Source organism: Podarcis cretensis (genome assembly GCF_951804945.1).
Source record: "Podarcis cretensis genome assembly, chromosome: 11".
Lineage (NCBI taxonomy): Eukaryota > Metazoa > Chordata > Lepidosauria > Squamata > Lacertidae > Podarcis > Podarcis cretensis.
In genome coordinates this window covers 39,835,335-39,860,588 of record NC_137180.1, presented here as the reverse complement: position 1 = coordinate 39,860,588, position 25,254 = coordinate 39,835,335, and the positions used below count along the sequence as shown (strand labels likewise).

General features: G+C 41.5%; 1 protein-coding gene and 1 long non-coding RNA gene across 17 annotated transcripts in view; both read right to left on the bottom strand.

Annotated features, from left to right (window-relative positions):
- Positions 1-314: 314 nt before the first annotated feature.
- On the bottom strand, positions 315-7,730 carry LOC307226879. Its single transcript, XR_013843646.1, has 3 exons — positions 7,604-7,730; positions 4,610-4,732; positions 315-744 (listed from the first exon to the last, which is right to left on the bottom strand). It is a non-coding gene; the product is annotated as an uncharacterized lncRNA (long non-coding RNA).
- Positions 7,731-9,514: 1,784 nt separating this feature from the next.
- The window catches only part of ADAMTS6 (ADAM metallopeptidase with thrombospondin type 1 motif 6), a 124,191-nt gene continuing 108,451 nt past the window's right edge, over positions 9,515-25,254 (bottom strand). For 15 of the 16 annotated variants that reach the window (XM_079995346.1, XM_079995357.1, XM_079995358.1 and 12 more), the window contains 5 exons: positions 18,970-19,099; positions 18,432-18,636; positions 17,114-17,290; positions 15,800-15,956; positions 9,515-12,627 (listed from right to left, as the gene is read on the bottom strand). In XM_079995346.1, the coding sequence (XP_079851472.1) occupies positions 12,518-12,627; positions 15,800-15,956; positions 17,114-17,290; positions 18,432-18,636; positions 18,970-19,099 (779 nt within the window). In that variant the 3' untranslated portion in view covers positions 9,515-12,517. The remainder of the gene's footprint in view (positions 12,628-15,799; positions 15,957-17,113; positions 17,291-18,431; positions 18,637-18,969; positions 19,100-25,254) is intronic. The other variant, XR_013843513.1, reaches the window with a different exon arrangement.

The window sequence follows — 25,254 nt, the reverse complement described above, 5'->3', positions numbered from 1 at the left end:
CCACAGAATAGATCTCCAAGGTAGGGGCACTGCATGTTTGGGATGACGCAAGGAATAAACAGTTGAAGATTTTGTAAAAAGAAAAAGATTAGGTACATCTGGGAATACATGCACATCAAGAGACCCATTTTGAAAAAGGAAAGAATGGGGCGTGTGGGTAGGATTTGAGGTGTGTTTTTTAAAAGCATTTCCTAAGTTTTAATGTGAACACCCACTAGATATCTTGAGTACCATCTACAGTGACTTCACCACATTTGCTGCTCAGCCACTCATAATAGTTTGTAGTAGTAAGTTTTACATTTTATTTTATAATAATTTACACAGATTCTAACACTTTAATAAGTCTGTAAGGCATGATTTGGGGGGCACATTTGCAGAGAGAAGAGAGAAGCCTCCCTTTTCACACATTACACTCATGAAAACAATGGGGGGCTCACAGCTGTAGTTCATTAAGGAAAAGCAGAAGTTGAGGTTAAATTTTAAACATGTATTTTCATTTCTTACTTGGGCAACTCTTCCACTGACATTTATAAATTGGGTACTAATACGATTCAAGCTTGTTTTGGAGAGCAGCTTCCAGGTGTAAGCAGCACTTTGGCATAACTGTTGGGACACGTATTCATTTAGATCCTATCTTGAGATTCATTTTGCTAATGCTCTTGTTTTGATCTGTTCTCCCCTCACTGTTTCCTGACTTCTCACATTCTTCAAGGTCAGGCCATGCCATCTTGGGGTCATCTGAGCCTAGGGGTAGAGTGTGGGGTGCATGATACAACTTCAAAACAATCACCTGTATTTAAGAGAAAGAGTATCTTGAGTAGTCTCAGGTGAAAAGGGCTATATATAGGTGATGTCGTATCTAAACCTATAATCATGTTTTGCTTGGGGCTTCTTGAGCAATAAGGCCTGCATATTATAAATCAAGGGGCAACTGCGAAAGAAGACTTTTCTTCTGCTAAAAAAAATTAAAATAAATGAATTGATTTGTGTAAAGGCATTGAGGATAATTTCAGACTCCTAGCTGAAGAGCAAAAGAAATGGGGGCAGGAAATAGGCCTTGAAAGGCTAAGCCAGCCTTCGCCAACTTGGTGCCCCTCCTGATGTTTTGCCATGAAGCTCCCATTAGTCCCAACCAGCATGATGTGTTCGCTGGGGGGGCAGGTAAACCCACAAATGCAGAGGAACAGCTAGAAGCATTAGAATTACAATTGTTCCATTCAGTACCTTTTCAATTTTGAGCCATTTGCAAGTCCCACTGGGATAGTTTTACAGAGTTAACACCACTGGGACTAAGACTTAGATATTATATTGGTGGGGAGGTTTTTTGTTTGTTTTTAAAGACAACACTACTTTTGACCCGCTCCCCCCCCCCCAATTCTCATTTTACAAATATTTTACATTTTACAAAAACATTTACATTTTACAAAAAAACACGAAATCTTTACATAATCAATCTGCATTTCCTGCGATTTCTCTCCTTTCTGTGGTTGCTTATTTTATATCTTTTATTACTGCATATCCAGTTCAAACTTGTTTACCTGTATTCTCTTTTAGTTATTTATTACTGTGCATGTTTATGTCAGTCCTGCTAATGTTTTAAGTTGTTTACAATACATCTTCAAATAGTCAATAAATTTTCCCCATGCTGTTTTTAAAAGTCTCTTTTCTTGGTTTCTTATTCTTCCAATAACTGCCACCATTTCTGCATATTCCAGCAATTCTAATTGCCAGTCCACCATCGTTGGAACTGTTTCTTTTTGGTTGTCACTTTTCATCAGAAACTACAATACTTTGGGAATTTATGGCAGGTATAAGGTGGCATATGATGGAAGCACATTAGGTATAATTAAATTGGGTTATCTTTTACAGTGAAAAGCTCATAGTTTTACCGAGAAAACGTTTATTTGCACAAACCCAAACTGATACATGAATATATGCAAATATTATGCAAATAGCTCTTATGGTGTACAGAAGTTTATTTGATTTTCATGTACCTTCTTCAGACTTCTGTTTGCTGATCATAATCAGGAAGTCAAGGTTTAACTTGTGCAGCCCAGTTTGATGAACGTACCCCGAGGTTGCAGTTCCACAGGTGATTAATGCTCATGAAACAACTGTCTGCCTGTCTGCCAGCGCTTGTCCAAAATATCACCATAGGATTTAAATAAACACTGGTTACTAAAAGGAAGGATCAAGAACTGATGCGAAAGAAAGAGGGGGCTTTGCCCTGCCGGACTTAAAGTTGTATTATGAAGCCGCAGCCTTTTGCTGGCTAAAAGACTGGCTACTTCTCGAAGACACTGACGTATTGGATTTGGAAGGGTTTAACAATGCTTTTGGTTGGCATGCATATCTATGGTACGATAAGGTTAAGATCAATAAGGTCTTCAAGAACCATATTGTCAGGAAAGCAGTTTTTAATGTCTGGACAAAATACAAAGACTTACTGGAAAACAAAACTCCGAGGTGGCTTTCACCTCTGGAAGCTAAGGCCCGAAAAAGACCCAATATGGAGGCCAAATGGCCAAAATATTGGGAAATATTAGAAAAAGATGGAGACAATTGGAAATTGCAGAGTTTGGAGAAAATGAAGGATAAAGTGCGAGACTGGTTACACTACGCTCAGATTAAAGAAGTTTTTAAAAATGACAAAAAGCTAGGGTTCCAGGTGGAGAAATCGAAGTTGGAAACAGAACTGTTAGAGCCTAAGACTAAGGTATTATCAAGAATGTATAACTTGCTGCTGAAATGGAATACACAAGACGAAATGGTTAAATCGGTTATGATAAAGTGGGCTCAGGATATTGGGCATAATATTATGTTTGAGGACTGGGAAAGGTTGTGGACCACTGGGCTGAACTTCACTGCATGTAATGCTCTGAAGGAAAATGTAATGAAAATGATATATAGATGGTACATGACCCCAGTTAAACTTGCCAAAATATACCATTTGTCTGATAATAAATGTTGGAAATGTAAAGAACATGAAGGAACATTCTTTCACCTCTGGTGGACTTGCCCTAGAGTGAAGGCCTTCTGGGAAATGATATATAATGAGTTGAAAAAGGTATTTAAGTATACCTTCACTAAGAAACCAGAGGCCTTCCTTCTGGGCATTGTCGGCCAGAAGGTGTTAAAGAAGGACTGAACATTTTTTATGTATGCAACAACGGCAGCAAGGATACTCATCGCCAAGAGCTGGAAAACTCAAGATCTACCCACACTGGAAGAGTGGCAGATGCAGCTGATGGACTATATGCAACTGGCCGAGATGACTGGCAGAATCCGAGACCTGGGAGAAGAGAGGGTTGAAGAAGACTGGAAGAAATTCAAGATTTATCTACAAAAGTATTGTAATTTGGTTGAAGGCTAAGAAGGATGCTAGATCATAAATAATTGCCTACCACTGAATTAGATTTGAAATTGACGATAAGTGAGATTGAGGGAAATATAAAATTTGTGGAGAATAGATCAAATTAATTGAACCAAATTTAAGAATATAAACAAGATGATAAATTGCTGGGAAAAATTTATAACGATGTAAGTGGGAGTGGGAGACGTGAGGGAGTCCAAAGAAGTTCTGAAAAATGTGTTATGATTCATGTTATATTGTTTATTATTTTTGCATTTTGTATTTTAAAAAAATCTTAATAAATATTTATTAAAAAAATAAAATAAAAGGAAGGATCAAGGAGCAGCCCTCTGGGCTGTATAACTCAAACTTCTAGGAGCAATCTGTTTCCCTTTAGAGTTTAAGTCTGATCTGTTAAATAGTTAAGCAAGAACTTTAATTTGACACAGCACTGTCCAGTCATTAACTTCAATGAGAGTGAGCTGTCCTCTCATATGAGCTGTTTTTGTAAAAGAATAACGGCATAAAAATGCATTAGACACTTGGATTGGTCTTGCCCTCCACTTATGGCACAGTATATTCAGGAGATGCTCTCCAGTACATAAGCCAGCTGGTTGATGGTGTTGAAATGGTTCAGTGCTTAGACTTAAAGTATATTTTCTTAACAGAAGTGCTTGAAATAGCTGGTCATCAGGTCCCTCCTAATCCTTTAATTCCATCATACTATTGTTCTGCAGACTGAATATTTATTAAGACAATATAGTAAATACTAAGTAAGATGTACAGATTGTATGTGGGAAGCTGTAGTCAACCATAACTTTCTAGAGCATTGACACACAGGAAAATCACATCGGCTGGTCATGTGTGTTCTTTGGTATGGGAATCCTCTTCACCCTCAGTGACCTTTCTATTCTGCACCATACCACATGCATCTTATGAATAAAAAGCTTGTTAATTCTAGAGAAGTCTCCTTCCTCAACTGTTCTGCTGTTGGTCTTTGTAGAGACACATTTACTGCATGAAGCATTTTAAATATTTTATGAGGAGCAGACTTCCAGATATCACAATATCCATTTCCCCTACCATTCACTGAGAAAGAAAAAAAATTCAATCCAGCCTAACTCAAACACTGTTGATCTAGTTCAGATTTTGTTTATTTGCTTCATTCTATTTCTTAATTCTATATGTTCTGCTAAGCCAGCTACTCTTAAAAGAACAAGCAAAACCCAAGGAATTTGTAGGCGGTTGTTACGGTACCTGCTGCTTCCAGTTTCTCTTTCTCCTATTGTTTGTTTGGGTTTTCTTCCCCTTCAGATGGTTTCCACTGTCAACTTTCATTTCACTTGGAAGGTCAGGGTTCCTGAAAGAAAGCTTTGGCCTCTGCCAACATAGTATCTTAACTCTTGGCCATGTAATATTTCCTAAGAATAAACTAAACCTTCAAATAGACAACAGGCCGAAAATTGCTGTCAAAAATCTTAAGCTGCAGTTGGTTTCTTTTCAGTGAGTGATAACACATCTTGAAACAGGATATTTATAATTTGTTAAGTTTTGCATTTATCCTCACAATCCTAAACCATAATGGCTGTCAGCTAAGAAAACACTGAGGTAACTAGAAGGATAGAGGAGAGATAAAGAAATAATTGGAAACAGAGGAGAAGACTTCTTCTTGTGCCTCCTAAACATCCTTATTCAGTCCTGGTTTGCCAAACAGCTTCATAGTGCCTGCAGAGGCCTCTAATCCAGAGCACTTGAAAGATTCTGCTGCTTTTCCAAAGTTTTCTTATGAAGCTTAGCTTAATTTTCTACACAGATGCTCTGTCTGGTAGAATGCCATTAAGGAAGTGCTGCCTTTGGAAGGAAGTGCTTATCTTGGAAATGGGCGGATGCTCAGATCCAGCTGAGAACTGCAAAACATGTATATGTCCATTTGGATGGGCAATTGTATGTACTTTGCACTTTTGTAGGAATGGGGCGGAAATTTGATTCAGGTCACATTTAAAGGCAAATCTACCTAATTCACACTTTATATGAGCCAAAACACAGCCATCCCTCGAAATCATCTGCATGCACATGGTCCCAGACATCTCCAACTGGGACTTCGGAAAGAGTCCTTGTCTAAAATTCGGGAAAGCCACTGCTAGTCAGGGTAGACACTACTGAGTAAGATGGACCAATGTCTGGCTCCGTATTATAGTCTGGCCGCGGTATTGTAAGGTTATAGGGAACCAGGCAGAGGGCCTTCACAGTAGTCGTGCCCATCAAGTGGAATGCCCTCCCGTCAGATGTCAAGGAAATAAACACCTATCTGACTGTATAGGGAAGTTTTTAATGTGTGATGTGTTACTGTAGTTTTATAATCATTGGAAGCTGCCCAGAGTGACTGGGGCAACACACTCAGATGGACTGCATATTATTATTATTAATAATAAATAATAATAATAATAATAATAATAATAATAATAATAATAATAATTCAGCTTCCTATCTAAGTTGTTCCTTATAAAGGACAAGCATGAGACTCCTTTGAAATGCTGCAAAGTTTCCTCCAGTTTTTATAACGCTGCCGAGAGGCAATCTAATCCATACAGCACTAGGACATTTCGAATATAATGCTCTCTGCAGTGACATTGTCTAATAATAATAAAAAAGCTGGCTTTTAAACGATTGTTCTTGATTACATGTTAACAAGGCCACAGTTAGTTTCCAAGCTATATTTTAACCGGTTTGTTCTGTCAGTTTTGCTTTGTTTTTTAAATCGTGGCGGGAGGGGGAAGAATAAAATACAATTTTGTGAAAATTGAGAAAGCACAAGGAAATATGTGTTTTGGATGGAGCTGAGCAGTTGGAAAGTGGCCATGGCCAAGTAAGCACACAGTAGCCTGAACCAGCAGGCTGACCCCCAACATTGGTACTGATGCTGCTGGCCAGACAATAGTTGGTGTTGGAGCAGCATCAGTTTCCAAGCTGCTTCCTGAGGATGTTGCTCTCTTTTTATTGGTAGGGCTCCAAACGCATGAGATGTACTTCTGTCATGTTGCATATGATTCTGCAGTATGACTCTCCGGATGTAGATGATAGGATCTTCTGTGGCCTGAGCATATTCTGTTGCTGGTGTACCACACAATACAATCTCTTCAAGTAACTATTTGGATTATTTATGCATTTGGGGCTAACTAACTCAACGTAACAAAGAGCTCCTTCAGATGACCTGTGGTGCTGGGGCTTGTATTAGTCCTATTTTATCATAGGTTTTGGTGAATGGTGGTTATCCTTTTTAAAACCGATCAAATGTTATTCAGTTATTGGTTGCTGTCTTTAAAAACTTCCCACAGTAGTAGTGGAGTTTGAGTTTTTCTACAGCTCTGTGCTTTTTTAAAAAGCGTCTTGCATCTTTTTGGATGCTTCTGCATCACCCTCTCCGATCTATGCATTTGGAGAGTTTCCAGATGTGCACAAAAATGAATCAGTGTACCAATCCAGAGAAATCCTGGGTTTATTTGTATGTTTGTCTTGGCATTGTTTTGTACATATAAGGAATTGTTAAGCTGATTGCATTTTTGCCAACTTGGCCACAGCATAAGTCACCTATTACTGACCAACTACAGACAAAAATTAAACAAACTTTTTTTTTGTTTTTACTTTTTGCTGCTGTTAAACTCTTTTCCTATGGGTTTTGAGCTTCTGAAGCCAGGAGGTCACTTGGATCATGTATACAAAATTGGTAATTGCATTCCTGACTTTGCTAAATGCCACGATGCTTGCTATTTTCCAAAATAGCTTTGCAAACAATGACAATTACTGCCCAGACATTTTCAAACACAGCAGGATACTGGCTGAGGGGATGATGGAAACCCTGAAAAAAATATAAATATTTTGAAATCTGCTGTAAATCAAATTTGTGCACTGGAGTAGGAGTGGATTATCTGGTCAGCCAAAGATGTTTTAAATTCTGGAAGCCTAATAGTGCTTATTTACTAGAGTATTAATCAAAGTATAGGGTTTGCATTTTCTTTGACCGTGTAAGGTTACTCTAATAATTATTCTTTAAATGTTGTGTCAGTTATGTATATTCACAAACACCAATATAGAAAAGCAGCTACTGAATGTTTGAAATGTTACTCATTAAAAACCACCAATTATAATGTAATTAATATATTAAGAAACAAAATGATTTTTGTTTACAATAAGGCACAGAAAATGTCAAGTTCTACTACTGCAGGATTTGCTGAAGCAACTGAAAGAGCCTACCTTGAGAAGTCTAATTTTGTTACCGTTTTGAGTACTGCCCTGTGGCCTTGAGGAAGGGGAATATATAAATTTATTCAGCAGAAGAAAAGAAATGAAAGTGTCCTCAGTGTGTTCATTGAGGCTTGCTCCCATGAGTTGGCAGACGTAAGACCAAGAAAACGTAGAGACTTTCCTGAGGTGGAGTCTTAGATATTACGATTGGCTAACTGTAAAATGTAAGCGTGTTTCTGATTGGCTAACTGTAAAATGTAAGCGCTTCTGAGTGGAAAGAGAGAACCAGAAGTGAGGAAGTCACTGGTATGAGCAGAAAACATTCATTAATTTTCATTTTCTTACATCTAAGACTCCCCCCCCCCCCAAGCCAGAACTTGCTGGAACTCAGTTCTGGCACCTCTCAGGTGGGCGCCATTGCCTTTATAAAAGAACAAGGTGAGTTCTGCCACCTTTTTACCTTTTTATAGAAAAATAACACTGGTTATATCTGCACCCCACCTTCCTTCTGTCAACGTGGCATACATGTATTTCTCATACATGTATATATATGTATGTAAAGGTAAAGGGACCCCTGACCGTTAGGTCCAGTCGCGAACAACTCTGGGGTTGCGGTGCTCATTTCGCTTTATTGGCCGAGAGAGCCGGCGTACAGCTTCCGGGTCATGTGGCCAGCATGACTGAGCCACTTCTGGAGAACCAGAGCAGCGCACGAAAATGCCGTTTACCTTCCCGCCTATTTATCTACAGTGGTACTTCAGATTACACACGCTTCAGGTTACATATGCTTCAGGTTACAGACTCTGCTAACCCAGAAATAGTACCTCGGGTTAAGAACTTTGCTTCAGAATGAGAACAGAAATCATGCTCCGGCGGCGTGGCAGCAGCAGGAGGCCCCAGCAGCTAAAGTGGTGCTTCAGGTTAAGAACAGTTTCAGATTAAGAACGGACCTCCGGAACAAATTAAGTACTTAACCCAAGGTACCACTGTACTTGCAATCTGACGTGCTTTCGAACTGCTAGGTTGGCAGGGATGTATGACTCAGGGAGTTACCCATCCAGACACTGAATCAGACCTTTGTTTCAGTTAAGTGGTAGCCTCAACTGCCTTCAGACCAGACTCTGGGACACAGTATATGTGACATTGTACCTTATCAATTTTGCGTCATTTTTTAAATCAGTAATAATATGAAGCAAGAGCAACTATAGGGTTGCCATATTACAAAATATAAAAAATTCGCCAAAAAATCAACACTTCCAAAAATGGATTGCCATACACCTGGCTTTTCCCAGACATTTTAACTGATTTTTGGAAATTCTGCCCGGATTAGCAGAAAACAAATACTTGCAGAGATAGAGGTAGGCATAAAGAGATATTAATGGGAAAATGTTGCTGAAATCCACAAGAAATGTTTGAGAAGATGACATGATTACGTCTGTTTTTTCTTGACCTGAAAAGCTCACATATTTCCTCTAGCATTACAGATATCAGAATGAACAGAGCTGGGATAGTAGTATACAGCTGCTTTTACTACTTTCCCATCTAGCAGGCTCCTACCCCACCATTCTTCTCTTCCACCAGTGGGGTGAAACTGCTATTGAAAAGAACACCCACTCACCCTCAAGCACCCCCCCCCAAGGGCTGCAGTCACAAGCCAGCAATTGCTCAACATTTTTTTAGTCTGCGCAGGAACCTTACTGAAATGAATAAATGTTCCACAGCAACAGTGCTTAGTGAATTGTACCCCATAGTCTTTGTACATGCCCAAATGAAGCTATAGCCAGGGACAAGGCTGAGACAACATTGAGGCATTACTTGATGTGTTATCTTTACTTTCAAAAGTGCTTTCAACAATGTAAATATTTGTGCTTGCAAAATTCTTGCACGGGGATGTCAGTGAACAGACTGTTACCATTAGGCTTATTCTTTAAAGCTGCATTTTTATTTTTACTAAATTATCTATGTTAAAAACAAATCTGTGCCTGGTGTGGAATTTTACTGCATCAAGTGTTACAAGCAGCAGAATGCATGACATGTAAGAACAAGTGTTAGGAAACATGGAAATAAATTAGCATATAATTTACAAAAGCAAATAAAAATAACAATGTAACAGTGTACCACATTAATACTGCGTATAAAATAATAAGCAACTAGTCACAATAATAGAAAGGGTCTTTTTTCATTCTGTACTGTTAAGGAAATTTATGTGATATCCATACCATTAATAAAGATCTCCTAAGATGGACTATTTCTAGGAGTGTATATTTTGATGTGTTGAACAGGCATTTTGTTTCAGTATGAGAGCCTTAGTGTCAATGACATTGCTCAATGGAAATACCAGCAACACATTGTGAGTTTAATACCCTAGTACTGAATTCCAAGGTTTCCCATCTTTGTGTAGCCTATACAAATGGTCCTATTGTTATTATTTAGGAATATAATACTTTTAATATTTTAGCTTAGATTATATATATGGCTATAGTGTAGCAGCAGCAATGTCCTGTGCTGTGGAAACCAATGATTTACCTCTTTATTTCAGGCTTTTAATTCAGATCTAGAGCGATATATCGGTCCATTTGTAACACAATACATTCTGTATTTCATTCACTTTAGCAATGAAACTCAACATTGCTCCAGGGAGTTTCTTAAATTCAAAACTTGGTGCTCTTCTAAACTGCAGAGTAAACACTGGACCCCCTGGTCTTCTAGCACCAATGAAAGAGCAAAATGTGTCTTTGCAATGTCAGTGTCCTAAAGTGAGGTAAAAAGGACTTTGTTTGAATAAATCCCATCATTTATTGCTAGCTGAAAAGACACACATTAACTAATAAATACATTTATGCCTCAGAGCAAATCAGAGTATCATAGACTGTAATCTTTTGCCTGGAAAATGCCATGCAACATCTATCCCTTTTATTATTTTTTACTTAGCCAAGGCATGTTAGCACCATGGTATTTCCTTATTGGACTGATGTACAAAGGTACCGTAACTGACACATTGGCTACACTACCCTCAGGCCTACACGTTACTCCCAGATGTGTATAGTTTTCCTTTCTAAGCTTCGGTGTCAATGAGAGTGTAGTACGTTGCAGCTGAGCAGTAAATAGCTCCAAGTAAACAGATTTGCCACAAATGAACGTACTGCTTCCTAGATATATGGAAGTGAAACATACTGTCAAGAGGTAGAATATGACAAAAAATTGATGGTTATGAATAAATGAACTACAGAAAACCCCACTGATGGATTGTCAAGGTTTCCCCTCCCACATAGTACAACTCTCTTTTTCTCTATCCCCCCACCCATTAATTCACATTAGTAAATATTGCTCAACACATTTGGCTTACTGCAATTTGTTAAATATACTGACACATTTAGATATCTTATACATGTTATAAAAACTTGTCTCATTAAGAGTATTTTTTTTAATAAAAGTGCTGTTTGACTTCTAGTGTTAATACAAGGTGGTGGTGTTCACATCATCTCAATTGCACTACAACAAAGGAGGCAAGTTGGACACAAAGCACATTCATCAAGTACCTGCTACAAATTGCAAGTGTTCAAGTACAATATAATAATATAAACAAGTACCCACTTTCCTTATCTCTTTGTTGTGTCGCTGACAAAAGCAGGGAATGGGGGAGAAGTATGGCCATTACTATTAGCTCCCACTGGATTCTGGAATCAATTTTACCCCAGGAGCTTGGCTTCACATTTAAATACAATTCAGAATATTCATAAATCGATATGGTGAATATAAAAGCTGTGGTACTTTGATTTGAAAGTTCCCATAAGTTATGTACTCTTTGGTTGTTTATTCTGCAATAGTCTCCAAAAAACTGGGCATATGCATGTTTTCTCTTCTCCATGGTCTCTCATAAATCTGTGTTCTCCTATTATATAAATGGAAGACAAACTGGAAAGCCACTGTAGTTTTCAGCATGATCAGCAGAAGAGACTCTACCTCACTAGTCAGTTTATCATTAGTAATTACAGAGTAACAAAGCCAGTTAGAAGTCTGCAGAATTGATGCCTCTCTGTAACTAAAGTTAACAGTGAATTTGTAGATACCAACCTTAAGCAGTGAAATAGTAGGAAAAATGCTATTCACAACTGGAGTATGACCCCTCTATTGTATGGATATATTCCCTTTTAGTGGAAATCCTGATTTAATTGTGAGATGGCAAGATGGCTATAAACCTGCAGCACATATTTCTTTAAAGTTGGATGCATTCAGGCAATGACGGTTGCATCTCTTAACTCTATGTTCCTCATCATTCTAGTTTAGTTTAGCTTTAGATATGGCTCACAGCAGTCTTCAGGAAATATGGATTATTCTCTAGAGAATGAAACAAAGGAAAATACATTTCTTTTACTTCTGATTTATAATTGTTCCTAATATAATATTCCCAAGCCCACTTCTGTAACTTAAACTGTGGTGCTTATGTAGTAAGATAAAATAGTTATTAATTATAAGCTATGACAACATTTTAAAAATTCTTCTTTGCATCTGTAGTTGACCAAACCACAACAGCTACATTTTAAACAATATTAAATACAAATGGATTCAGTGTCATTTCTAAGTCCATAATAAAAATTATCTTAATGGTCCAAGGAGGTAAACAGACTAGTGGATTTCATCGAAAGTACACGTGTTCCACCATAAGTTACTCTGTATGCACTGTGTGTATTTTTTTCCATTTTGGCATGCCCTCCTTATACTGTGTCCAGCACTTTGGATGAATAAATCCCACTTCATAGAAGTTAAAATAATATTGAAATTCTGTCAGCTGAGGCTGACCAGTGGTTACATTTTCCACAGGGTGATGCATTTACAAGGACATCTGTCTGGTTGCATTGTGCAGCAATCTTTGATAGACGCATTTCCACAATGAAATAGCAAGGCACTTTCAATTTCTGTGGGTCAATGTCCTTGGCAGGTCTTGCAGCACATCTGTCTGAAGTATGCTCGACTGCAGAACTTGAACTTCAGCACCAGTGGGCAATAAGCCACTTTGTTCACATCTTTGCATTCTGATGGAGACATACAAAGGTAAAATGATTACATAAATTTAAAAAGCAGAGAGAAAAACAAATTAAATTTAATAAGTTGCTTTTGTATCTGTCCTCTGCATGAACTTAGCATTTTGGTACAGCCTACTGCATACAAAATAATTGTAAAATGCAGACACAAATGTCTTCAAGCACACCCACTTGTTATTTAGGGATCTAATCACATGAGATAGTTAAAAAATAAGAGGTTTTCTCTTATTTCCCACCCCCACCCCAGGATCTATTTTGTTCCTCAATAAGAAGTTATGCAAAATCTAACTGAAGTTGTTGTTTAGTATCATGTTTGGGAATGATTGGTTTCTGAACTAAACTATGTATTGCAGCTGTTGCTGACTCTGAAAATGATCAGAATTACTAAGCACAGTTATAGTGTAAGTTCAATGACTTGATGTTCTAGTTGCTTCTACTGCAGCAGAGATATCCAAATGTCAACAAGTGGGAAGAAAAGGTATTTTACATCTGGGCTTTGGCAGCCCGTATAAGTAGGCATCAAAGGTCTCCGTAGAACAGATATAATAGACAAAGATTATTCTACTACCCATTATACATCATCCATTGCAATCAGACTGCCAATGCTAAATTAATGTGAGGACATAGGTGGGTGACTGTTGAAATCAAAGTTTTGGGAAGATCATGTTGGGAGATAGGGGTGGGGAATGAAGAACACAGATCCCCCGTTCATTCTCCAAAACAGTTCATACTTGAAACAGTAGCCTTCAACATCTACTCCATCAGCTGAAACTATCCTTAATGTGAAAATATCCCTCCATGTGTGTCCAATTAACACTGATTCCAGATTCTCACAAGGACAAGTGTATCAAATTTTCAAAGCCAGTAATGCTGGAGCAAGGCTGAGAGCCTACCCATGCTCACTGGAATTGGGAGTAAGTCCCACTGAACTGTAAATACTTGTTTCCAAATATGCAAAAGGTCATGTCATGAATGTGTAGCCCAAATCCAACTTTCCTGTTTAATTGCACTATGGTTCATGGAGAGATAATTTTCCTAAATATGGAAGGGACAATCCACAATTTACTTCTCCCACTGCCCAACAATACATGAAGGTCTGTTCAGGCAGAATTTTAACTGAATTTTAACATTCAAGTTTGCATTGATTTAGGCTACATTCCTTAACAAGATGCAAATGTGGTCATTTTATACAACCGGTGTGTTTGCACACATACACACACATATAAAGTGGGGAGCTGGGTCTTAAAAAGTTGTGGTGTCCCTTGCGGTACCCCTAAGGCTCTGCACGCAGTGTGACCAAACCGGTTGTGCTCCCCTAAATACGCCTCTGCTCCCAGAACAAACTTTTCCATGAAGTTCAATACCTATAACTGTACTTAACTATTTTTATGCATGTAATTGTTTCATATATATCTTTATTGTACTGTATTGTAAATTGATTTGAGATGCCTTATAGGAAGCAGTTTACAGTCATACCTCATGTTATGTTTGCTTCAGGTTACGCGTTCTCAGGTTGCGTTTTGCAGCGACCTGGAAGTACCGGAAAGGGTTACTTCCAGGTTTCGCCGCTCGCACGTGCGCAGACATGCAAAATGATGTCACGTGCGTGCGCAGAAGCAGCGACTCACAACCCGCGTGTGCGCAGACGTGGGTTGCATTCTCTTCAGGTTGTGAACGGGCCTCCGGAACAGATCCCGTTCGCAACCAGAGGTACCACTATATAAATGAAATAAACATAACTGCATTTGCTGATATCCACCCCATTAGACTGGCATCTCCTTTCCTTCGCTTGTTGTTTCCCCTACTATTAAAATTTGTACTGTTACGTTCCTCTGGGCGAGGATCAGTCAGTCAGTCTGTCTGTCTGTCTCTCTCCCTCATATAACTTTGAAAAGTGCTACGCGCACTGATTGTGCTGTATAAATAAATACTCTGGCTTAGATCCAAAGAACCACACCACAAGTAATGCATACCCAAAGGTGGTTTGGACTCATGCCGCATGACAAACCTGTTTTGAAATGAAGCTGTTTGAAATATGGCACAGGGGCTTGCCATTCAAAGGGAAGAAAATAAAAAGTTCCAGTGGGCACACTGAAGACTGAGCATGCCAGAAGTAGCTCTTTGGATCCTAGCCAAAATATATAAAACGCAGTTCCCACAGTTCCATCACACCAAGAAATGGAACCCATGGCTATTGCAAATAAATGGGTAGGCCTATGGCAAAACAAGGCAGCTCCTCCTAAGTAAACAAGCTCCAACTCAGGGAGATGAGGACTCTGTGGTGCTGATGTTGTCCTTAGCCTCGGTTAAAGCCAGTGGTGGAAATTATACACAGAAGGAAAGTGTCTGAGGCCCCTTGGCCTGTCCTGGTTAGTGGTGGAGTGTTATGACTGCACCTATTGGTAAAGCAGGCTGCTTTGGAGGAAGGACATTTACCTATAGAAGATGTTTTTAGACAAATAAATCTTGTTCCAACAAAGTTAAAACATTAGCTAATCTCTTTCTGACACTTGGGATCTGGTCAAAATGTACTTTTAATGCAATGCTACTGAAGAGCATGTAAATTTCAAACCACCACACTCATTTCAGCTACTGAAATGCTTTAAAAATACAATATAAAGGAAACTGAAGCCTGCATAAGAACAGGTGAAAGCACATCAGATATTTTGTTTTAGGTGACCTTGTAAAACCTGGATTCAGCTACCACATATACTTTTAAAGTTGAGATGTGCTATATCAAATACATACTGTCAGTATCTCACTCTGAATAACAAATGTAAAGTTAACATCGGTGGCAGTTTGCCAATACCTAGCCTATAATGCTCTCATTCTCCAGTTAAATACCTAAAGCAGATGTTAAATGTGACAAGATGTCACCACTTTATTTCATCCAGATCATTGCTTCTGCTCATTTACGGACTGTGCATAATGTTATCAGATGCAAACAGCTGGCACGTAATACTATTTAAAACTGCTTAACAGAAAGTAGAACAATCAGATTGAATGTTTTGATTAATTTCTTTTATGGAACTGACAAACAGAAAATCGGAAATCCTTTTAATTTTTGTCTTTCATCTTTTTTCCTCTTTCTCTGTTTTTATCTTAAGAAAAAGCTTTAATGAAATCTTATGAATGAATGAATGAATGAGGAAACCAAACTCACCTTCCGTGTTGGAAATGGGAGTACTGTCACATTTGCTTTCACACTGCTGCATTGAAGGAGGCCGAACAGTATCTGGACAGTCACTGGATGCTTGCCCAGTATATGAGAGGCATTGCACAGTTCTCATCTGTTGTCCAAGACCACACTGTGCAGAACACTATGTGAGAAATGGGGAATGATAGGAAGGGAAGAGAGAAAATAAAGGATGTCATATTATGAGTAATGAACAGAACTGCAACATGGTGAATGGAATAGTGTCAGAAACACTATCTGGGGCAGCTGTGGAGGGAATCCTTATCATTGCCATACTAATAAATTCAGTTAGGCAGTGTGTTTCCCTTCCCTAATTAATAAGGATCCTGTGACTACTATGCTTCTTTCTGAGAAGCCTTTTTTTAAGTGCATGGATCACTTATTTCTTTTCTTTCACAAAGTATACTGATTTGGCAGCCCCGATATGCTGTCATAAGAAAGGTGCAATTTGCTATATGGAAAAGGGGACATAGGTGGAGAATAAAAGACCCTGAAAGGGTAATAATGTCAGCATTTCTGGACTGTAAGGAAGCAGCCATTTAAATTTCAGCATTTTAAATTATTAGTTTTATTTCCATAGCATATTGGCTAACATTTGTCATATTCATGTAATACATTTTTCCAGAATTTTTTTCAGAGTGGGACTATTTCATTCTACCTCATATATGAATTTTTACTTCTGCCAAATGTGTGCAAATGTAAGACCCAATTTCACTTTTGACAAACACACACAACTGGGGGTGGACATTGTGCTATTGTCAGCAGACACATCACAGGCTGAAGTGGTTACCTGTGATATTTCCTAATCTTACATTACAAGTCATGTTAGGTAACTGACAACTGCATGTGACACTTGCGTATTTATTACACTATGGCTGTCAACTAGGACAGATGCAAAATGTGACAGTTCAATATGTAGCTTAATCCCTTTAGCTTTTTGCTGGGACTGCCACCTAACGTAAGTGAAAAGATTTTCCCCCAGTTGTTTTTTTCTACTAATTTTAGATGTCTTATCTACATTTTTCTATCCTATGGAATCTACTCTACTCTAGTTTAGTATGTGGTCTCTACCTTGGGAACCAACAATAAGCTGTCCTTATTTCAGTAGAATGTCTTAACACTAAGAAATGAACTAACACCATTATGTCCACGACATCAATGTACTATTATGTGGCAAGATGTGATCACTCCAGTTACTTTTCATCTAATACTCTGTCAAATGATATTCAGTATATTTAATCAAATTATTCTTTTGCTACCAAACAAGCCTGCCTGTATTACCTGTCCCCAGTCTCCAGTAACCCATCGTGGTGGAGGACATCTACCCAAGCTGCAACGCATGCGAACTGGTGGCTTGTTTTCTTCTTGGCAATGTGCAACTGGAAATGTTTTTGAAAGGTCACTGCTTTTGCAGAGAACAATACGATGCTTGAAACCAGGACCACATTTTGGAGTACACTGGAAACAAGATACACAGTTTATATATTAAGAAAAAATAAAATATGAAAAATTAAAGACACACATTGTTGCAGTCTTGTAGCCCCTAGGAGGCTGTTCCAAGGGCCATGGAATATACTGGAACTCTGACTGTGGAGATGGAGCTCTGATATTAAATCCCTGCTTCTTGCTGTTATGGTAATGTCTGCAGTCCTGGCCCAATTGACACTGGTAGGGCTGGAAAGGTGGGGGTGGTGTTGAGGGAGGACCAGGGACAGAGGAGGCTGGATCCAAATGATCTAATGTTTTCTAGTCCTCTGAAACAACTCCAGGCTCAGAGGAATTGTACACCAGTTCAGGAACTGGTGTGAACCTCTCACTTTCTTCCAAAATAAAAACAGGAAAAGGTTGGAAGACTGTAAGATTGCTTCTCTGTCTTCCCTTCAGCTCCGTAGGTGACTGCCTGGCAGATAAGGTAGTCAGTTGCCTTGTATCATCTCTCCTATTTTCTGACTGCACAATAAATCTATTGTCCTTCTGAATAAAGTGCACATTACATCTACAAGTGAGGATCTAGTATTGTACTAGCAGTTCTAATATAAGTAGTTATAACTTATGTATGTATTTGAAACCATTGAGTGAAGTTATTGTAAAGGCTTTGCAAAAAGTGGTTACTTCCCTTTCTTATCACATCGAATAGATTATTTTCTGTCTGGCCCTGTGATCTAAACCACTGAGCTTCTTGGGCTTGTCGATCGGAAAGTTGGCAGTTCGAATCCCCGTGACAGGGTGAGCTCCTGTTGTTCTGTCCCAGCTTCTGCCAGCCTAGCAGTTTGAAAGCATACCAATGCAAGTAGATAAATAGGTACCGCTGCGGCGGGAAGGTAAATGGTGTTTCTGTGTGCTCTGGCACTAGTCACGGTGTCCTGATGCGCCAGAAGTGGTTTAGTCATGCTGGCCACATGACCCAGAAAGCTGTCTCTGGACAAACGCTGGCTCCCTCAGCCTGAAGCAAGATGAGCACCGTACCCCATAGTAACCTTTAACTAGACTTAACTGTCCAGGGTTCCTTTAGCTTTACCTTTTTTAACCAGCTTTGACACTGAAAGAAAGATTTTGATGTGCATGAAATTTATTATTTAATGCATGTGAGTTTACTCACTTCTGACCAATCCAAAGGAACCCACTGTGGGGGGCAAGACTGGTTGTTACAGGATTCTTTTTCAATTGGTTGATGTGTTAAACAATGACTACTATCCAAGGTCTCCTCTTCAGAGGGTCCAATCTTCCTGATACATAAAACGGTTCGCGATCGCATTCCACCATCACAGGTCTTACTGCATTCTGACCAATCTCCTATAAACCATCTTCAAGAACAATATTGGGGGTATTACTTTTTCAATAAATTAAACAAATATTCATATAGTTGACAAGTACACTTGAATGTATGGGAATTTTATGCATCTAATGCTCCCTTAAGCCCCATTGAAAGTATACGGATATAATTCTCAGGAATGATACTATAAGAAGAAACATAGGTGTAAACACAAAATATGACAGATTATCAAATGCTATTCTTTAGTTAGCTCTGCACTGACTCTCTAATTTCTGGAAGCATAGTTTGTCACTATTTTTTCTATATGGAAATATAAATAAACACATGGACAAAGAATAGAATACCTTATGTACTAAGTACTTACTCGGGTGGGCAAGGCTCAGTGTTGCAGGCTCTTTGATTTTCTGGTGGTTTACTATCAGGATCACAGTAATTGTTCTGTACTATGGAACCATCATCCAGCCTTTTGCACACTATTTCTTGCTTCTGCACACCTTGGGAAGAATAATTACAGTGTTTCTCATTAAGCAGTACCTCCATTTTGACATTCTTTATTTCAGGCCAACTTAATTTGTGACCTACCATGCCAAGTGACACCCAACAACCAAATAAATAAAGTCGTTCATCCGGGGCCCAATACACCTCCTCATTTTGTTGCCTACTTGGAGCTGCAAAAGTAGGAAGATTGCTAATCACCTGACAGGAGTTGGATGGACTGCATTCAACATGGCAGGTCACAAGTTGTAGAGTCCTGCCTTAGCAGTTCACCTGTGCTCTCCAAATATCAGAAAGAACAATTGATTTGAAGCTCCTGTACCACAAAAATGTTTAATTTGTAGCTGTTTTAAGCAACCGTGTTTGTGTGTACTGTTTTCTAATGCAATAAATATTTTTAGTATACAATTGTTCTTACTGTTCTTATTGTAATTCTCAACTGCATATTTTCTTCATTTACAATATGAATAGATACTACTGTACATGACTGCATTTCAGGTCAGAAAAATTTAAATATAACAACAGGGTAGAATTCAGTACTTTCTATAATAATAATAATAATAATTTATTATTTATACCCCGCCCATCTGGCTGGGCCTCCCCAGCCACTCTGGGCGGCTTCCAAAAGAATATTAAAATACTATGATACATCAAACATTAAAAGCATCCCTGAACAGGGCTGCCTTCAGATGTCTTCTAAAAGTCTGGTACTTGTTGTTCTCTTTGACATCTGGTGGGAGGGCATTCCACAAGGAGGGCGCCACTACCGAGAAGGCCCTCTGCCTGGTTCCCTGTAACTTGGCTTCTCGCAGTGAGGGAACCGCCAGAAGGCCCTTGGTGCTGGACCTCAGTGTCCGGGTAGAACGATGGGGGTGGAGACGCTCCTTCAGGTATACTGGACCGAGGCCGTTTAGGGCTTTAAAGGTCAGCACCAACACTTTGAATTGTGCTCGGAAACGTACTGGGAGCCAATGTAGGTCTTTCAAGACCGGTGTTATATGGTCTCGGCGGCCGCTCCCTGTCACCAGTCTGGCTGCTGCGTTCTGGATTAGTTGTAGTTTCCGGGTCACCTTCAAAGGTAGCCCCACGTAGAGTGCATTGCAGTAGTCCAAGCGGGAGATAACCAGAGCATGCACCACTCTGGCAAGGCAGTCCGCAGGCAGATAGGGTCTCAGCCTGCGTACCAGATGGAGCTGGTACACAGCTGCCCTGGACACGGATTTAACCTGTGCCTCCATGGACAGCTGTGAGTCCAAAATGACTCCCAGGCTGCGCACCTGGTCCTTCAGGGGCACAGTTACCCCATTCAGGACCAGGGAGTCCTCCACACCTGCCCGCCTCCTGTCCCCCAGAAACAGTACTTCTGTCTTGTCAGGATTCAATCTCAAATTGTTAGCTGCCATCCATCCTCCAACCGCCTCCAGACACTCACACAGGACCTTCACCGCCTTCACTGGTTCTGATTTGAAAGAGAGGTAGAGCTGGGTATCATCCGCATACTGATGAACACCCAGCCCAAACCCCCTGATGATCTCTCCCAGCGGCTGCATGTAAATGTTGAAAAGCATGGGGGAGAGGACAGAACCCTGAGGCACCCCACAAGTGAGAGCCCAGGGGTCTGAACACTCATCCCCCACCACCACTTTCTGAACACGGCCCAGGAGGAAGGAGCGGAACCACTGTATGACAGAGCCCCCAGCTCCCAGCCCCTCAAGACGGTCCAGAAGGATGTTATGGTCGATGGTATCAAACGCCGCTGAGAAATCCAGCAGAACTAGGAAACAGCTCTCACCTTTGTCCCTAGCCTGCCGGAGATCATCAACCAGTGCGACCAAGGCAGTTTCAGTCCCATGATGAGGCCTGAATCCCGACTGGAAGGGATCCAAATGGTCCGCTTCTTCCAGGCGTGCCTGGAGTTGTTCAGCAACCACTCGCTCAATCACCTTGCCCAAGAATGGAAGATTTGAGACTGGGCGATAGCTGGCCATCGTGGCCGCATCTAAAGATGGTTTTTTAAGAAGTGGTTTGATAACCGCCTCTTTCAGCGGGTCTGGGAAGGCTCCCTCACGGAGGGAAGCATTCACCACCCCACGAAGCCCATTGCCCAGTCCTTCCCGGCTAGCTTTTATAAGCCAGGATGGGCAAGGATCAAGGAGACAGGTGGTTGGTTTCACTCGTCCAAGCAGCCTGTCCACATCCTCGGAGGTAACAGATTGGAATTGATCCCATGCAATTTGACTAGACAGGACTCTAGCACTCTCCCGCCCCGGCCCTGCTCCCACGGTGGCGTCTACCTCTTCCCGAATCTGAGCGACTTTATCTGCAAAAAACTTTGCAAAATCATTGCAGGAGATCATGTGGCCCGTACTGGGCCCCGATGTAGCAGGTGGTTCCGCTAAATTGCGGACCACCTGAAAAAGTCTCCTGCTGCTGTTTTCTGCAGATGCAATAGAGGCGGTGAAGAAAGTCTTCTTCGCCGTCGCTACCGCCACTTGGTAGGCTCGACATTGAGCTCTAACCTGTGTCCGGTCAGCTTCAGAATGAGTTATCCGCCACCGGCGCTCTAGCCGTCTCAACGATTGTTTCATTGCCCTCAGATCCGTGGAAAACCACGGGGCTCTCCGGGCTCCATGCAATCGGAGAGGGCGCTTCGGAGCCAAACAGTCAATAGCCCTGGTTAACTCCACATTCCAGCGGGCCACCAGGGAATCAGCTGAAAGGCCATCAACATGGGATAAAGCATCCCCTACCACTCTCTGGAAACCATTTGGATCCATTAAGTGGCGGGGGCGGACCATCCGAATCGGTCCCACCTCCTTGCAGAGGGGAAGGGTCGCGGAGAAGTCCAGTTGCACCAGGAAGTGATCTGACCATGGCACTTCTTTTGTTTCACTTTTAGTTAGTGTCAGGTCACCAACATCCGTAGAGGTAAACACCAGGTCCAAGGCATGTCCGCGGCTATGGGTTGGGCCAAACTTATTCAGGGACAGCCCCATGGAGGCCATGCTTTCCATGAAGTCCCGAGCGGCCCCTTGTAAGGTCGTGTCGGCATGGATATTAAAATCCCCTAGGACAACCAAACTAGGTGTCTCCAGGAGAACATCCGCCACGACCTGAAGCAGCTCGGGCAGGGAATCCTTGGTGCAGCGGGGAGGTCGGTACACCAAAAGGAATCCTGTACTGCCCCTATTGCCCAACTTCCAGAACATGCACTCAGAGAACTGGGTCTTCCCAATAGGACGCCTGGTGCAAACTAATGACTTCCTAAAAATCACTGCAACCCCCCCTCCCCGCCCATAAGGCCTGGGTTGCTGTGCGTAAGAGAAACCTGGTGGACAAGCAGCAGCAAGAACAGGCCCATCCGCTTCATTCAACCAAGTCTCTGTTACACATGCCAGGTCAAATCCCCCATCCATGATCAGGTCATGGATGGCAGTGGTCTTATGAATCATTGACCTGGCATTGCACAGCAGCACCTTCAGGTCATGTGGGTATCCCTTGCTGATTCTAGTATCCATCTGGTCAGGACCAGACCTGGAGGCAGGGATAGTCCTCAGACAACGACTAAACCTGCCTCCTCTGTAATGACATGGTCTGGTCTTAGCGTAACTCCTCCTCCTACCCGAGATCACTGAGATCGGTTGTCCCAACGCATCCCCCCCCTGTGGAACATGCCGCAGCCATTTTGTTGGCTGGGACCCACTCCCCGGCAGCCCTGACCCCTCCCCTTAAGAACAAAATAAGACCTTAAAACAATGAAAACAAAACAAAAAAGAAACCCCAAAAAACAAAAAACAATACAAATAAAAAACTGTAAAAATTACAAATCCATCAAAATCAAACAAATTCCCAACTAAACATCCATCCCACCCCCACCCCACCCCTGCATATACAGTAATAATAATGACAATAATAATAATAATAAAGAAATAAAAAGGAAAAGGAAAATTTTAAAACATTTTAAAAAGAACTCTGCACCCCTCCGGATCCCCCTGGGCTGCAGCAGCAGTGACAGCAATCGTCCCTGTGAGGCCTGTCAGGCCCCGCCCTGGGCCAGATGGTGAGTGGCAGGAAGGAGCAGGGCCCTCAGACACCCACACAGGAGAGTCCTCCTGGGCAGCAGAGCACAGCAGTCCTTATGGGGCTTCAGGCCCCGCCCTGGGCCAGATGGTGAGTGGCAGGAAGGAGCAGGGCCCTCAGACACCCACGCAGGAGAGTCCTCCTGGGCAGCAGTGACAGCAATCGTCCCTGTGAGGCCTGTCAGGCCCCGCCCCGGGCCAGATGGTGAGTGGCAGGAAGGAGCAGGGCCCTCAGACACCCACACAGGAGAGTCCTCCTGGGCAGCAGAGCGCAGCAGTCCCTGTGAGGCTTCAGGCCCCGCCCCGGGCCAGATGGTGAGTGGCAGGAAGGAGCAGGGCCCTCAGACACCCACGCAGGAGAGTCCTCCTGGGCAGCAGAGCGCAGCAGTCCCTGTGAGGCTTCAGGCCCCGCCCCGGGCCAGATGGTGAGTGGCAGGAAGGAGCAGGGCCCTCAGACACCCACGCAGGAGAGTCCTCCTGGGCAGCAGAGCACAGCAGTCCCTGTGAGGCTTCAGGCCCCGCCCCGGGCCAGATGGTGAGTGGCAGGAAGGAGCAGGGCCCTCAGACACCCACGCAGGAGAGTCCTCCTGGGCAGCAGAGCACAGCAGTCCTTATGGGGCTTCAGGCCCCGCCCCGGGCCAGATGGTGAGTGGCAGGAAGGAGCAGGGCCCTCAGACACCCACGCAGGAGAGTCCTCCTGGGCAGCAGAGCACAGCAGTCCTTATGGGGCTTCAGGCCCCGCCCCGGGCCAGATGGTGAGTGGCAGGAAGGAGCAGGGCCCTCAGACACCCACGCAGGAGAGTCCTCCTGGGCAGCAGAGCACAGCAGTCCTTATGGGGCTTCAGGCCCCGCCCCGGGCCAGATGGTGAGTGGCAGGAAGGAGCAGGGCCCTCAGACACCCCAGGAGTCTTTTCTTTATTATAATGAAACAGCTAGCATAGGGGCTAGTATAGTGAATTGAACTGAATGGAAAATCTCATCTCACAGATTCTTAGTGATTCAGAGTGCTGGTGGAACTCTTGATCAGCATTATTGTTTTTTCCAGTGTACACAATTTGTCTTTTCAGATGTAGCAATCACATATTTGGAAAGAAAGAACAAGCACTGGTCCATATGCTCCTTGAGCACTGGCCTCTTTTATATTCAAAATAGGGAGCTTTGGTTTAATACAGGTTTACTAACCAGGTGCTTAAACCACAGCCTAATCACAGTTTAAGATTCTGGTTGGTAAACCAGCAAACCACGGTTTCCCATTTTGGATGTAACAGGGAACTATAGCTTAAAGAGACCAGGACTGAAGCACTTAAATGAGCATGTGAGGGGAGGGGAAGTAGCAAATGAGGGGAAATTTCCTTTCAACCTGTTAAACTTCCTAATATTCAGGCATACCACAGAGCTCCACAAGGATGTCACAACATGCTCAAAAGACCCACACTATAAAGAGTCATAACATATTTCAACTGTATCATGTTGAAGCTTCTTATTGATTCTCTCATTCTAGTAAACATCAGTAGATAAATAATAAAAGGATGAACCAGTAAAAATGTTCATAATAACAACAAGATGAAATTCTTCAGCATGTCTATTAAGAGAATAAATGATCACAAGACACTGTACTCAAACTAATTAGACCAGACAATCCTATTCTCTCCACCCACATACTCTGTGCTTTTCTTTATTAAAGCTGACCATTAAAGACATGAGGATTTGATCAACAGCCATAAGAAAAATGACTCATTTGAAGTCCTGCTGTTCCACAAGGTGTTGAATCACCAGCGTACAGACACCCAGCCTATAATAACTTGGGCAAAGTCTTCTGTTTCCTACCTGATTATTCTTACACACCCACATTTCTTAAATCCAAGGCAAGCACTAAACCAATGTTTTCTTTGTTAATCTGCTATTGCTATGAAACTGTGCTCCATCATACTTGAGTGTCTTGGTTATCCATTAGTTATGAATCTTTTGTGGTTGAAAATGTAGCAGATTGTTTCTGTGGCAAGTGAGATGTTATTCACAAATAATCACAAGTCTTACCATCTCAGTTGGTGGTTTCTAACTGAAAGTTCCTGGAT